At 40.0% G+C, this 15,372-nt stretch overlaps 1 protein-coding gene across 4 annotated transcripts in view; it reads right to left on the reverse strand.

The window, feature by feature from the left end:
* Window positions 1–4,994: 4,994 nt before the first annotated feature.
* TPM4 (tropomyosin 4) overlaps window positions 4,995–15,372 on the reverse strand; it is a 35,087-nt gene continuing 24,709 nt past the window's right edge. For 2 of the 4 annotated variants that reach the window (XM_053465701.1, XM_053465705.1), the window contains 7 exons: window positions 9,362–9,495; window positions 8,767–8,884; window positions 8,040–8,110; window positions 7,300–7,375; window positions 6,429–6,491; window positions 6,263–6,332; window positions 4,995–5,425 (listed from right to left, as the gene is read on the reverse strand). In XM_053465701.1, coding sequence (XP_053321676.1) covers window positions 5,343–5,425; window positions 6,263–6,332; window positions 6,429–6,491; window positions 7,300–7,375; window positions 8,040–8,110; window positions 8,767–8,884; window positions 9,362–9,495 — 615 coding nt within the window. In that variant the 3' untranslated portion in view covers window positions 4,995–5,342. Of the gene's footprint in view, window positions 5,426–5,681; window positions 5,888–6,262; window positions 6,333–6,428; window positions 6,492–7,299; window positions 7,376–8,039; window positions 8,111–8,766; window positions 8,885–9,361; window positions 9,496–15,372 lie in introns of those variants that run through there. The other 2 variants (XM_053465704.1, XM_053465706.1) reach the window with 1 other exon arrangement.

The raw sequence follows: 15,372 nt of genomic DNA on the forward strand, positions 1-15,372 counted from the left end.
AGCCGACTTTCTAAGCAGAACTCCTGTTCTAAGCCACGAATGGGCTTTGCATCCGGCAGCCTTCCACATGATTGTCCAACGGTGGGGAATGCCCGAGATAGATCTCATGGCCTCCAGGGACAATGCTCAAGTTCCGGCGTTCTTTTCTCTCAATCCTCGGGACCAGCCTTTGGCGGTGGATGCCTTCGCCCAGACTTGGAGTTTCAACCTCGCCTATGTTTTCCCTCCATTGCCTCTGATATCCAAGGTTCTGCAAAAGATCAAGTTCGACCGGGCATCAGTTATTCTGGTCGCCCCGGACTGGCCCAGGCGTGTCTGGTACGCAGGCCTAGTCTCACTCAGCCACACACCACCCCTACGGCTCCCGGCCTGGGAAAACCTGCTTCACCAGGGTCAGTTCCTTCATCCAAATCCTGCGGTATTTCAGCTGACGGCTTGGAGGTTGAACGGAGGATTCTGAGGTCTCGAGGCTTCTCTGAGTCGGTTACGGAAACTCTTCTGCGCAGTCGTAAGAAGGTCACATCCATCAGATACATTAAAGTGTGGAAGAAGTTTTGTAGCTGGTGTGGATCCAGGAAAATTCTTCCCTCAGAGTGTTCTCCAGCTGCTATTCTGGAGTTTTTGCAGACGGGGTTTGACCATGGACTTCAGCCTTCTACCATCAAGGTTCAGATTGCTGCCATTAGTGCTTTACTTGGCTTTAATTTGAGTTCTGTTCCAATCATCAGGCGTTTCTCCAAGGCTATGGTGCGTATTCGTCCTCGCCCTGTCTCCAAGATGGTTCCCTGGGACCTGAACCTGGTCCTTCGCAGGCTCATGTTGCCACCTTTTGAGCCTCTTCAATCAGTGTCCCTACACCTGTTGTCTCTGAAGACGGCCTTCCTGGTGGCCATTACCTCTGCGAGGCGTATCAGTGAACTCCAGGCCCTTTCTATGAAAGAACCATTTCTGCGTTTTTTTCCGGATAAGGTCATCCTCGCCTTGCCCCCGGAATTCTCACCCAAAGTACAGACGGCGTTTCACAGGGACCAAGAAATTGTGTTGCCTACGTTCTTCTCGTCCCCTCAATCGGCAGAAGAAGAAGCGCTCCATACGTTGGACTTAAAAAGATGTCTTTCTATTTATCTGGAACGCACGCAGCCTGTGCGCAAATCATCTAGTTTGTTTATAGCCTCTTCTGGTCCCAGTAGAGGTCTTGGCATTTCTAAGCGTACGGTGGCGAAATGGATTGTGTCTACTATCTGTTTAGCTTACACAGCAGCTGGCGGGGTTCCCCCTCCGGGGATTCGTGCCCACTCTACCCGCGCAGTTTCCACTTCATGGGCTGAACGATGTCTTGTCTCGCCTGAACACATCTGTAAAACAGCTACGTGGGGATCTCTCAGTACTTTTGTTCGACATTATAGACTCGATCAAATGGCTCAGGAGGATGCCCTGTTCGGTCGTACGGTTCTTGGGGCAGTGTTTTCCCCCTGAGTGTCTTTGTTTCCCACCCTTCTTCTTTGTTATATCTCTCATAGTGTCACCTGGGATGGCAGGGAAAGATTAAGTTCTACTTACCGAGAGCTTCTTTTCCCTGCCAATCCCTGGTGACACGTTTTGTTCCCTCCCTTCCTTTCAATAAATGTTTGTTTTTGCAGCGATTCTGTTTTCCTGTGTGGTCTTTGATATTCACTGAGGGTGCTAGGAGGGGAGGGGCCTTTTAAATGTTTGAGTCCTGCCCTATCTCAGGTACGGAGGAGGAGTCTCTCATAGTGTCACCAGGGATTGGCAGGGAAAAGAAGCTCTCGGTAAGTAGAACTTAATCTTTCTGTATACAGTATTCAATATCTTAAAATAAAATTTAAAAAAAATGGCCCCCGTAATGTCTACCTACAAAAAAAAAAATCAGCTGATGAAAATTCAACAGAGGAGTGTCTTCTAGTACATTCAAAAACACACAAGCACCTTTTCATTTTGAGATGGCCAATTCGATAATTTTTCTTCGAGCCACAGCAAAGATGACAGGTCTCATGTGTATTTAGCCTGGCACAGGAACAATCATTTTGATAAATGCCAACTTTAATAAATCAGTTATTAACATTCACATGCTAAATTCCTGTGATGTGGAGCATTACCTCATGCCTTTCCGCTCTATTAATATCATGTGTGAAGACAGATAAGCTGAATCATCTGCTTAGAGCGCATACCATTTATGGAAATCTTTGAAACAACATGATAAGAAAAATAAGCATTTACAGGTATTGGCCTATAGTTCAATATACGATTATGACTACTTTGGACTGTAGCTCAAAAAAAACTACATGTAAGCAGAAGTGAAAGTGCTGTACTTTTCAGAACAATGAATACAAAGTAACGATTAAGTACGCCCCGCAACTATTGTTCATTGTTTTCTGTGATATACACATATCCATACAACAGGCAGGCCAGCAAGAAAAGTTCACCATTGCCTTATGTGTGAGTATGCGCTAGCACTCATAGTCATTCAGACTTGGGGACAACAAGACTGTGTGTAAATTAGGTGAAATAGAGAAGAGTACTCCTTTAATGAGAAACATAGAAAGTGATGGCAGATAACCATTCGGTCCATCTAGTATGTCCAACCTCTGGCCATATCTTATATCTAGCTTAGCCTTATGGCTATGCCATGCTTGCTTTAACTCCTTCACTGTATTAATCTCTACCACTTCTGCAGGAAGACTATTCTATGCACCCACTACACTTTCAGAGAAGTAATTGTGACAGGATGCCTACTCCAGCTTCCTTCTGCGAGGACACCAGCGGTTAACCCCTTTAGCTCCAGACAGAACCAGCATTGTTGAGAGAAGGGAGATGCTGCTGCATCGGCGCTGTGGCTAGCCATGAAAGGACAGTGAGTTATAACAGCAGCCCACCCCAAGCATCAGACAGGATGAGAAAACAGGACTCAGTTTTATTGAAAACACACCAGTATTTATACAGTACAAGGGGGTAATTTACATACAATAGACACAGCAAACCACACGTGGTTCTGCATCAGGGCCTCCTTTATACGCAGCTCAGTATTTGCACTCAGCCCACCTCAGCCCAGTAGGGGGTCACTATTGTAGTCTGTGGGGAGGATGGTAAACACGGGCGTTTCCTGACTTCTGTCTGAAACCTGCTGGATATCAGATCCTGGTGCAAACGCTGGCATGGAGGTCTGTCCTGTAAGTCCGGACCCAATGGAGAGTAAAACACCGCACATATACCCCCTCTCAAAATGCAGGCGCCCAAAATGTGCATCCGAGCGCCACTGTCCTCAGAGTCTCTGGTACTTGGGGAAATGTGGCACTCCGTACGAGGGGGAAGTAGTTCCAATAGATCCCCTGTACCCACCTCCCCAAAAACAGAACCCCTTCCGAGGCCCAAAGTCTGTAGAGAGGAGCCCAGGCCATGGAGCCTTCCGTGACAGTAATAGTTCGTCATATTACTGTTAAATTATTGCCCCTCTATCTTAAGGCCATGTCCTCTTGTTACGGTAATATTTCTCCTTTTAAATAAACTCTCCTCCTTTATCATGTTGACTCCCTTTAAGTATTTAAATGTTTCTATCATATTCCCAGTCACGTCTTTCTTCCATTCTATATATGTTAAGATCTTTTAACCTTTCTGGGTAAATTACCATAGATCCTGTTGTCCATGAACCATCTTAGCAGCCCTTCTCTGAACTTTCTAGATCTTCTTGAGTGTCCTGTACTGTACACAATACAAGCGAGGTCTAACCAGTGCTCTGTACAGCATGAGCACGTCCCTCTTATCTGTATCCCCGGGTCACCCTGTCTGTTTAGAGGCATATTGAATATACTAAGTTTGTGGGCCCCCATCCCTAGCCATTCCATGGACCCATTACCTCCCCTCAGCTATTTCTTTGCTCAGTTGCTCTCATTCTTTTCCTACCCACAGATCTTCAGTTTGTCTCAACACAAGCAAGCCAACCACTTACCTGTGACAAATCTTACCACACGAAATAATGATCAACCAAGCCATTTGTGAGGATATCTAGCAAACCAACTAATGTGTTGGGGTAATCCTCAGATAGAAGAGAGGTTCCTGTGGTAATATATTGCACAAGTTCTAGTGATAGCACCTTTTCATCAAGAAGTCTCACAGCACAAGTTTGATACTGTAGCAATAAATCAATGCATAATTAGAGTTGCCATTTGACACCAGTGTGTACAATTATTACACGTTTAAAACGCAGCTTAAAAATCCGACACACAGCTGGGCTGCATGTGTTAAATGTGATCTACATTACATAAAAATGATAGATTTGGCACCCCTGGCAATATTTAGTCTGATCTTGCCATGTATCACTTTAACTTACGTATTATACTAGCTGTATTTCCACCAATGGATGAAGCATTAGAAGTTTAAAGCACAAGCATATTACTAAATAGTTCCATTTGTACAACTTTTGACAGTGCTTGTTCGTGCCTCTATATTCACATGGATTCAAGATATGCTGCTGTAAAGATGCTGAAAACAAAGTGAGCTGGAGACTATGGGGGAAATTAAAATAAAACAAAAAAGTATTACCTTGTAGGTAAACAACTACAAAAAAGCCAAACCCAGGAAGCACGCTTTCCCAGGTATTCTAAGAATGGAACAAAAAAAAAAAATCCCACCTAAAAAAAGCTTTGATATTACAATGTAGGGGGTCTTTGTAACATTTAATGTGAGCTTTTGACATTAAAGATAATACCCAAAAATGACATTTCTGTTCCGATATATTTAGCACATCTAATCTAATCTATATAATGTGCTAGAAAAGTATCTAACACTCCCAATCTCCAGTTCATTCGGAGGCTACTTGATATTGCCCTGTGAGCGTTAAAAAGCTTGCTAGTGGAACAAACATCAGTACCAAAAAGGGCCATTTATTATGCATTTGCTGTGTATTGCCCATCACATAAAGTTAACAGAATTTCTATCTATACCTTTCAAGAAAACAACAATGTTTACTACAGCATGGATATTTCCCAGTTTGATTTTATTGATAGAATTAAAAAAAAAATCCTATAGCTTTGACATTTTATACCAATACTTTGTGGTCCTGTAACAGAATAACATAAGACAAAGACAGTACAACACGTGACGATTCTAGATCTGAATTTACACTGGGACTTTAGTATATAAAAAAAAAAGCGTACAAAGAACCAATGTAAAACATGATTTCTGGACTTGTAAAAAGGTCTCTTAAAAATAAAATATTTGGTCACGTTCATTTTTTGCTCCCTTGGAATGTTATAAGATTATATGCGAGAATGTAGAAAACCGAGGAGGGAATAGTTTTGGGTGTGTGGAGTCATCATCAAGTTCCATTATAAACTGTTCAGTTCCTGTAGTGTCTGGTCGAGAACTTGATGCATTCCCAAGTTTTCTTCTTTGGCATTTGCCAACTTATCTACAAGAAACATTGTAAAACATTGTGAAACACTAAAACTTCTCATGCCCACAGTTTGTTTATGCTTCCCCCCAATGATAAAATACTAAAACAGCTAGCCTGTCTAACATCAGGACATACAGGTGTTGAATCATGTGGGATGCACTATAGATTTCACATGATAGGCCTACCTATCATTCAATTCAACTCAGTACACTCACACATAAATAAGCACACATGCTCTTTGTGATAACAGAAAAAAAGTGAAGAAATGGAGAAAGGTGCAAAGAAGTTTTTATTTGTCAGAAAATTTATAGAAGTGCAGCAAGAGACAAACAGATCAGAAATTGGCAGGAGAGAATGAAAAAGACCAAACACGACTTGGAACCACCGGGATGGTTTACAAAGAGGTCATATCATTGAGAGCATGGTCAAGCTCCTCGCTGATAGCTTTGTATTTCAGCTTCTGTGCATACAACTCATCTAGCAGACAGAAGAGGCACACATGGGTCGGAGAGGAGAGAAGAGCCAAGTAAGCATGAAGAAAGGGAAGAATGTGCAAAAAAAAGAAAGAAATATTTATTAGAGTGTATAGTAAAGAGACTGACAACGTAAACACCATCTTACAATACAAAACAAACAAAAACGTAAGCATTTGTGCAAGACGGTACACTTACAAGGGGTTACTATGAATTATTTCACTAGCTAAGAGGGTCCTAGTATGCCAGCTGATTGCCAGGTCTCTGGGGCAGTGTTTGATCTTTGGGGGCTGTAGTTTTAGCATCTGCCCACACTCAACCCAATTTAGCCAGCACTGCATTTTTTGGTGTTAGAATTATATTAAAAACGTAATTTTACCTTCCAGGTCATCAATAGTCTTTTCTAGTTTGGCAACTGTTCTTTCTGCAAACTCAGCCCTAGTTTCAGCCTGGAACAACAAACAAAGGGATTTGACATTGTTTTGGACAGATTGCAAGAGCCACTGTAGCCTTCCCATTGATTAGAGATTAGTTATATTACTCACCTCTTTCAGTTTGTCTGTTAAAATCTTAATTTCTTCTTCATATTTATCTTCTTTTTCAGAATACTTTAAAATGGAAAAAAAGTATAAATTACACAGAGATTTTTGTTAAAACTCAGATGTGCACAATTTATCTTTTCTCCAAATAGAATTTAAGAAACAGAACTTATATTTCCCCTTAAAAGTGCAGATCATCCATTATTGTGGCTTAAAAAAAAAAAAAGTTAATTTCATTACTACACTAACATATAATGGGTAATATAAACACGAGAATGCCCTGTAATTCCAGTTGAGCTGTTCTCTTGGTAACAGCTTTTCTACTGTGGTATGGCTAACATTTACATATGAATTCCTTAAATCTAACAGAAAATATACTGCATATGAAATGGCTGAAAGATTTTTGTTTAAACTTACAATAGTTTACTGAAACGTGCTCCCCCTCCTTGTGTCTAAATTATTTATGTTTTTTAGATGCCTGGTAATCTGATACCAATACAGCATGCTCCTATTGCAACATAGCCACTGTTTGATATGTGGAACAAATGCTCTAAATCTCCACAACAGTGAGGGAAAATAATGAATTGTTTAATCCAAGTCTTTTAAATAGGCTTGAATACAGTGTGGGGGGGGAGAGGTTTGTTTGAATCCACCTATCAAGATTCCTAAAGTAGGAAACAAAATGAAGTACCAGATATTTTACAGTAAATAAAATGTATGTTTAAAACGCAGCACAAGCTGGAAGGGCAAATATGCCATTAGGATATCAGCTCCCACCCATCAGCTTCCTTTTTAAACAGATGCCAACAACGACTACAGGAAACAATGTGACGCTGTTAAATGAGGAGCGTTCCATTACCGCACGTTTCCCACTTACCTTCTCGGATTGAGCCTCGAGAGATTTCAAGTTGTTAGTCACATTTTTCAGTTCTTCCTCCAAATCGCTGCATTTGCTGTAGTAAGATATGCCAACATGTGTAAATGAGATTAGCGGCCACAAACAGGCAGCCACACGCTTTCATAGAAAAAGCTACTACGAGGCAGAACAAAGACTATCATAGCGCCCCCCCTTTTCACTTTCCTTGGCAAACCACCATGTCTGCATGCCAGATTTAAAGGCCAATTCTGCTCAATCGTATGTGCCAAATCAACAGCTTCCTTAAGCATTATGTTCTTGAGATTTGCCAAGTTAGATGCCATAAAGTTACGATGGAGTTACAGTTTTACAGTGAAGTCTTCACAGAATAACATGCTAGAGGTTACACAAATGTAGAACTGTTAAATTTGAAAAGCTTAATAGGTATAGTTATGCTGATTTGCTTTGGTGGACTATTACTATGCACATGATATAGAAAGGTATTAGGGGAATGTGCTTGAAGCAATAGCCATGTAAAGTTGTATTAATGCCGTTATAAAGGACATGAAGACTGGTTCTAAAGAACACTAATCTTTGGGCAAATAAGAACCATTTGGCACACCTTGAAAAACGGGCAGACTAGATGTTTAAAAACCCCATCAATCCTTGGTCAGGTCCTATAGTGAGTATAACTTTAGGTCTATCCAATTAGTGTTTAAATATTTAAGACAATATTATTAAATATAAGTTTTTAGTCTTACAGTTCAGACACTTCTGCACGCTCCTCTGCTCTCTCAAGCTCTCCCTCCAGAATGACCAGCTTCCGAGCTACCTTGAAAAGAAACCAGTGCATGTTAATATAAAACAGAGGAAACATAACATTTTCATTGAACAGAGATCAGACTGGCCCCAAGGTAACTGTATTGACAGCAGGTGGTACAATAGCACCCAATAAATAATAACATTTAAATAATGGATGAGGAAAAGCACCTCATAATGACAATACACATGACTCATGTTGAACACACTAAAACCTTGCCACATCTGCTGAGGCAATTGTATAGTTTTTTTTTTTTACAAAGTGACCTATCCTAAGAAGCATTAAGTTATCAATGCTGTACAAACAAGTCACAAAGCAGTTGTTCTCAGGAGGATTTCATCAGTAAAATGAAGTTACACATTTCCATCATCACATAATATATATTGTTTCTTCTCTTGTTTTTACAGCGGTACAGTTACTAGTGCATTGTCTGAATGGTGGTCATGTTTTTTGTATGGGTCCCAGCCTGTCTACAAAAAACTACTACTTCTACTGGAATGCACCATTAGTTGATTGACCTCTGACCTCTCCTGGTAATCCCCAATCCTACCTTAAAGGAGAAAAAGCTACGCATACTATAGACACAGCCTCTGCTGGCAGGAGCATTACTAATCAATCCAACAATCCCTAGGATAACTAATTGTAGCCGGTACAATTCCTTCGCTTACCTCTTCATATTTGCGATCAGCTTCCTCTGCAATGTGTTTGGCTTCTTTCAGCTGCATCTCTTGAATCTCCATTTTCTCTTCATCTTTCATTGCTCTGTTTTCTATGACTTTCATACCTCTAACATGAAAAAGCAAATACAATGCATTTTTACTATGTAAAAAGTGAATAAAAACATTCAAAAAGCCTAGGGCAAGGTAGACAAGAAAAAAAAAAAAAAAAAACACACGCAAAACAGTTAATGTTGGTGGGGGTATTCATTTCAAGGCAGCCACAATGACAGAATGAGTGAATATCTGAGTGCAGAGGGTGTGCCGTAACATCAACAAAAAGGTTTGGGTGCTTGCTAATGTGACCATCTTTCAAGGGTTTCCTACATTAAAAATATTTTCATTCTAAATTAAATTATGCCTGATTGAGACAAATAAAGATAACCAATGTGAATGCCCCCAAGGGGAGAGAGAGGGGAAAAAAGGTAATTAGAACCATGTGCTTGCTGAAGGGTTCAAAGAACTATATATATAAAAAAAAAAAAAGCAGGAAGTTCCCACAGCCAACTGTAACAGGGAAGCTGGATTGTAACCACAGCTTATTTACCTCTCGCTCTCATCAGCAGCTTTCTCTGCTTCCTCCAGTTTCTGCAGGGCGGTGGCAAGACGTTCCTGAGCTCTGTCCAGTTCTTCTTCCACAAGCTGAATACGGCGGTTTAACGCAGCAACTTCTCCTTCAGCCTGAATAAGATGAAACATTTGTGCCCGTAAATATACATTGTACCCATTTGTGTTACTGCCTACGTGACAAATGGACAATATAGCAATTCCTATGTTGCTGTCCAAGTTTCAGCATTGTCACTATAACGGTTCTTACAAATTGCTTTAAAACACACACACACACACACACCATATAATAAACTTCTATTGCAACAAAGGTCAAAATGTTGCAACATGAATAGCGGTCAGTTAGTGCTGCTGACCACACATTTGCCATGGCCGTTCCCTGTGCCATCAGTGGAGCTCTGCAAGTAACATTGGGGCTCCCTTTCTCAAATAAATAAAAGATTGGAAATCTGATTTCCTGCTCTTACTTAAAAGTGTTTCTGTATTTGGCTGTACATCTGACATTGGTCAGCTTGTGAAAGCATTGTATGTAGATGTACATATAAGCAATCCACAGAAATCAAGGGGGTATCATCCAGCTAGTAACTAGTCAAAAATAAATGTATGGATTAATTCGCTGGAATTACATTATTGTTGTTTCACTAGATTGTTGTAGACCTCGGTTTAGAGAAGTGGTAAAATCGAAACGGCTAAACAATAATTAAGACCCTGTGTGCAACAGAAAATCGCAGAAGATTTCCAAGTGCCTTTTGGAATGTCGTATGTAAAAAGGAGAGGGAGGTATGGATTAGAACATATGGATTGCTACTAGTCATGTGAACTCCACCTTTTCCTTCATACACACGTGACCTTATTGAGAAGGTCTGTCCTTATATGGAGAAATCACTAGTGGCAGAGAACAGGAAGCTGCCTGCTAAGCCCCAGGTTGTAGGAACAGCTGGATCCTACGCCTGAAAATACAACAGAATGCTGATGTGGGAAACAGCTAACACATGCCAGACTATCTCCATTTTATCTATCGGTCCCAGATTTCTTATTGTTGACATGGTCCTCAGCCATTGCAAAACATAATGGCTACTGTCGCATCAAGAAAAAAAAATACAATAATGCAAAGTGGCCATATCCCTTCAGCAAGAGCATTTCAATGGTTGGTAGGGTGACAATAGGGTTTTTTGTTTTTTTTTTTTTAAACTTTGCACTACAGATGACTCCAATAAACCCCAAACCATCCCATTTTGTTCAGGGAATCACATGACTGCCTTGGCTTAAACGAATAGTGTGGTGGAAAGCATATAGGTAGACCTGTGCCTACTTTAAAGGATTAAAAGCCACGTCATACAACCACAGACACGGTCACAAAGTGATACAACATAACAGGGAGATACATGTATAATAGATGGGATGTCCAAGAAAACAAAAGCACAGCTGAAAAGGAGTTGGGTCAAACCTAGTCATGACTGACACTGGGCAAACCGTAGGGATTCAAGAAAGCAGATGGTGCCACATATGACAGCACACACCCTCAAGTCATACAAACTTTTTTTTTTTTTTTTTTTTAGATTTTTCGTTTACTGGAATTGTGTTGTCGGCAGTGGTAAAATAGAAACACAAAGCGTTAGTTTTATTTACCACATTGTCCCATTCCTGCCATATTTGTACTATCACCTGACTGCTCATCAGGTCACTCTTTCCCACTCAATATTGTCTGCTGGTATTAAGTGTTAAAGTACAGTTACCTAAAGTACAGAAGGTTTCTTCATCCTATATGTTCTTGAATATACAAGACTTGTTGAGCCCACATTGTGAAAGCTTAAGATGAAATGAAGCCATATGACAACCATTGTTTGGAATTTTCCAGATGTAAAAGATCAAAGCAGAGTTGCATGGAGCAGTCAGTGTACTTTCCTGAAGCAAGCTGCAAAAATCACAGCTGTTTTGATAATAGTGTTACTAAAACAATCAGTTAACTAAAAGACTAGCAATATTTTGGGTAACATTTTAAACACTATACACAATGTAACAATGGGCAGTCAGTAAGAACGCTCCACTGGTTACATAGGCTGAAAAAAAAGCACGCGTCCATCACGTTCAGCCTTTCCCACATCTATTATTAATTGCTGTTGATCCAAAGGAAGGCAAAAAAAAATATATATATATAACCCTGAATATTATGTTTTTGCAAATATTCATCCAGTTGCTGTTTTAACGTCTGTACAGACTCTGATAAAACTACCTCTGCAGGCAGAGAATTCCACATCCTTACTGTTCTTGCACTATGCTATTGTGATCACTCCTCTTTATATTTAGGCGCATTGTGCCCATATTACATGCAAAACCTACATATTTTGTACCAGTCTTTGCAATGTGATGTTGCTAACATGTCATGGCATTTCTTCTGACATCCTGTGGGCTTGAAAACAAAGAGGAAAGACATCTGGAATTCTTTGGGAATGCTTTGTAAGGGATGGGAAATTAAAGCAAGCTGCGGCAGCAGCTTCCTTGTAAAATAAAACCTATTGTACAAAACATCCGAGTAGCTCCTATAGAATCAGAAAATGTTTGCAAAAATCAGTGGCACATATGTACAACCCACTGCTCTATGTCCTACTGTAGAAAGGCTTGCAAGTGCCAGATCCACCTTAATAAAAAGATGAATTATGTTGTTTGTTTATATCTATAATATAATAACATTGGACAGGACATTTTTTCTGGGGTTTTCAGCAGTGAAGTCCAATCAGTGGTTGCACAAACGACAGCACTCATTGTGTGACAAGAAATATTAAAATCTCTGTTATATGGTCATCTTAAGTTACCCACCTGTATTGTATGTTTACACAGAGTAATGATTTATAGGAACATGAATGCTGTGTATGATGCCGAATGAGCTTAGTTTATCTGTTGACCTGAAGCTCGTTGTGGGTAATCATGTAATATCGAGGGCCACACCCCACAATTCATGCTGTGTGGCTTTATTAAAACAAAAGAAAAAACCTAAGTGTTTGACAGATATAAATGTCCCAGAGTTGCCATAGTTTGAGAACAATGTTTTGTGCCAGGTAGTTTCACTATGAATTTCCTGCTCAGGAAGTTATATTCAGAACAATCACAATGGAAAGAGACCCGACAATCCTTAAACTCCTAAACTGCTTTGGATAAGTACCTAAAATAGCCTTGGTTCATGGACCCAGCATAGCGTGGAACATTTGAAAGCATTAAATTGGGGACTGCTTACAGCCCTCAAGGCCTAAAGTTTAGGTTGGATCAAAAGCATTGGTATAGGGGGCTCGAGCTTTAGTGTTTGAGGAACACACTTTTCCCAGACACTGTATATCAGAAGACTCATTCGCTATTCTTGTTTCAAAGTACAACTGCAATTATCTACTACAGTCAATCTGTGCTCTGCCCTAAACAAGCAATTTGACCTACAATGCCTACTATTGAGAGGCGAGGCATGACATACAACAATACATAGCTAGGCTGATCTGTTAACCCTTTGTAAGTAACCACAATTTCAAATGTCTATCCTCCCTGGACCTAAGCAGTTCCCTTCTTTGTACAATGTAGAATGTATAGCTCATTGGGCTTTATTTTCAGTACATAAGGGAATAAGTAGTGTAGAAAAAAAATATACAGCTTAGAACAGGAAAGGGAGTGCCTGCAGCTTTCATATGGGAAACCCTGTCAACCGTTTTCAGATATCCTCCCCAGACCACAGGAGTCAGTGCAGGTTCAGCCATTTTGTGAAAAGCTAGAGTGGATGGGAAGGGACATATACATATCCACATAAACAAAATACAGCTCTATTAGAACCGCACCACACCAACATCTAGTGAAAACCTACTACTGTAGTGAGCGAGCGTGCACAATACTATACAATTCTAGCTTAAGAAAGAAAGAAAAAACATCTAATACACAAGAGGGACATAGGTAGGTGAACCTTAAAACACACAACACATAACCACCATTTTTCTGTTTACTAAAAGTAACCGGTTTCCCTGTTAATATCTAGTCCCATTAACAATAAGCAGCAATTTCCTTTCAGTACCCAGGCTGTACCTTCTCTCAATTGGATAAGCCCACCACATATGCACATAACCGAGACCTTTCCTTTTTAACACCTTAAGTAAGGGGTGTTTCATTGTCTTAAGCGGGTAGGACAAATTTTCAAATCGTTCACTCAATATAGACAGGTCCAAATAGATTTGCCTTCTTGATTGGAAAACATTAGAACTCTATGCATACCGCATATTGTCATTGACAAACCGTTACATTAAGAAAATACTCCCCATATAGTATATTGAGGCAGTACAACTAGAGGCCACAGGTCGTGCTGTAAATGCCGCCTGGCCTTAAATACGGTGAAACCCAACTAACCACATATGTTTTTAAGAAAACTCTGTAAGAAGTTCTAGTAACTTTCAGATTAACAGTTTGATCCATTAAAACATGTCAGAATCAGACTGAACCTCTTGTTTTTACAGCTGTGCTAACCACAATTTAAAAGTATGTTCTTGAAATGCTATAATCAGATTTTGTTGATCTTGCAACACTTAAGTTTTTTTGTCAAGAAAAAGGCACTTCCATTTGGGCAATAAGATGAGTCATATCAAAATCACATTTGAGTGCTGCTTCAGTAAAATATGTCTTTAGGCACTAACTGTACTTACTTTATATAAAAAAAAAAAAAAAAACAGAACTTGGGAGAATGTGTACTTTTATCTCATATACTGACAACAATGAAGCGCTTTCACACAGACTTCCTTTAAAGATCACCATGGCAACCACAGTCCCAATCGATAACACAAAGGCAACACATCTGAACAAGGTAAATTCAACATTTTGTTGCCCAATGGATTACTAAATGCAAAATATTTTGTATGTTCATTAGGCTTATGTCGTTAAGAAAAAAAACCTGACAGGCCTTGCCATAGTGACAGTCAAATAGCAACCCCTTTGTAGAAGGACCAAGTAGAACCTTCACAATGACGACGGCTTTCATCAAGTAGGTATTGTCATGCCAATATGGCCATTACTGCAAACACTCAAAGAGTATGCATGTACGCTTCTTGCAACAAACACATGTATGCTAGCAGAACATCAGTGATCAGACAGCATACACGTGATTGGCATAACGCAGTATGCTGCCTACTTTCCGATCAAGTTGTCAACATTGGGCCACTGGGTAAGTAAATTGTTTCTCATGGCACGTTATACTCGGAATTTACTGAACTATAGATTTTTATGGGACGGCCCCTTAGAGAAATTCTAATTCACACAAAGTGAATTAGGTTGATACGGCATACAATCATGCGGCTATTACCTGTACTTTCTGGATCAATAAAATTAGCTCATCTCCAAAAGGAAAGCCTTGCTTGGCACCTGGCTGCCAATAACCAGCTGGCTCCAATATTATAGACACAGTGTAGTAATTGTGAAACATTAATGATCTCACAGGATGACTCATGGACAGGAATGTGCTGCTGCTCTAACAGGTAAGGTCTCCTTCCATTGTCTGTAATGATGTCAGAACAGGTCATGTCTGAGTCTGTCTTACTTATGCTGTAGGCACTCAGCTGAAACTTGTCTTAAAGCCTGCCTAGAGTATGGTTAACACCATTATTATCTATGGATAATAGAGTCATGGTTTTAACCCAGATACATTATGAAGGTCCAACCCAAGTGAGTGCTTCAGGAAGTATTTGGTTGTATACTGTATACATTATACAGGACCAGTTGAGCCATCTTTACTGGAGAAATGTACCTGCCTTTGTGCTACATAATGAATAATCAAGTAAGGAAGCTGAAACCACAAATATCCTTAAATGAATAAACCTCATTGCTACCTAAAGGATTATAATATATGGAATGAATTAGATTGGTTTCACAAATCTGCATGATTTAAAATGGCCCCAATTACTGGATGCTTTGCATCATAGACAAAAAATACACAAGTTTTAAATCACTCAACAGAACAAGAGGGTTAGCATTTTG

The sequence above is a fragment of the Spea bombifrons genome, chromosome 1 (genome assembly GCF_027358695.1).
Source record: "Spea bombifrons isolate aSpeBom1 chromosome 1, aSpeBom1.2.pri, whole genome shotgun sequence".
NCBI classification, from domain to species: Eukaryota; Metazoa; Chordata; class Amphibia; order Anura; family Pelobatidae; genus Spea; species Spea bombifrons.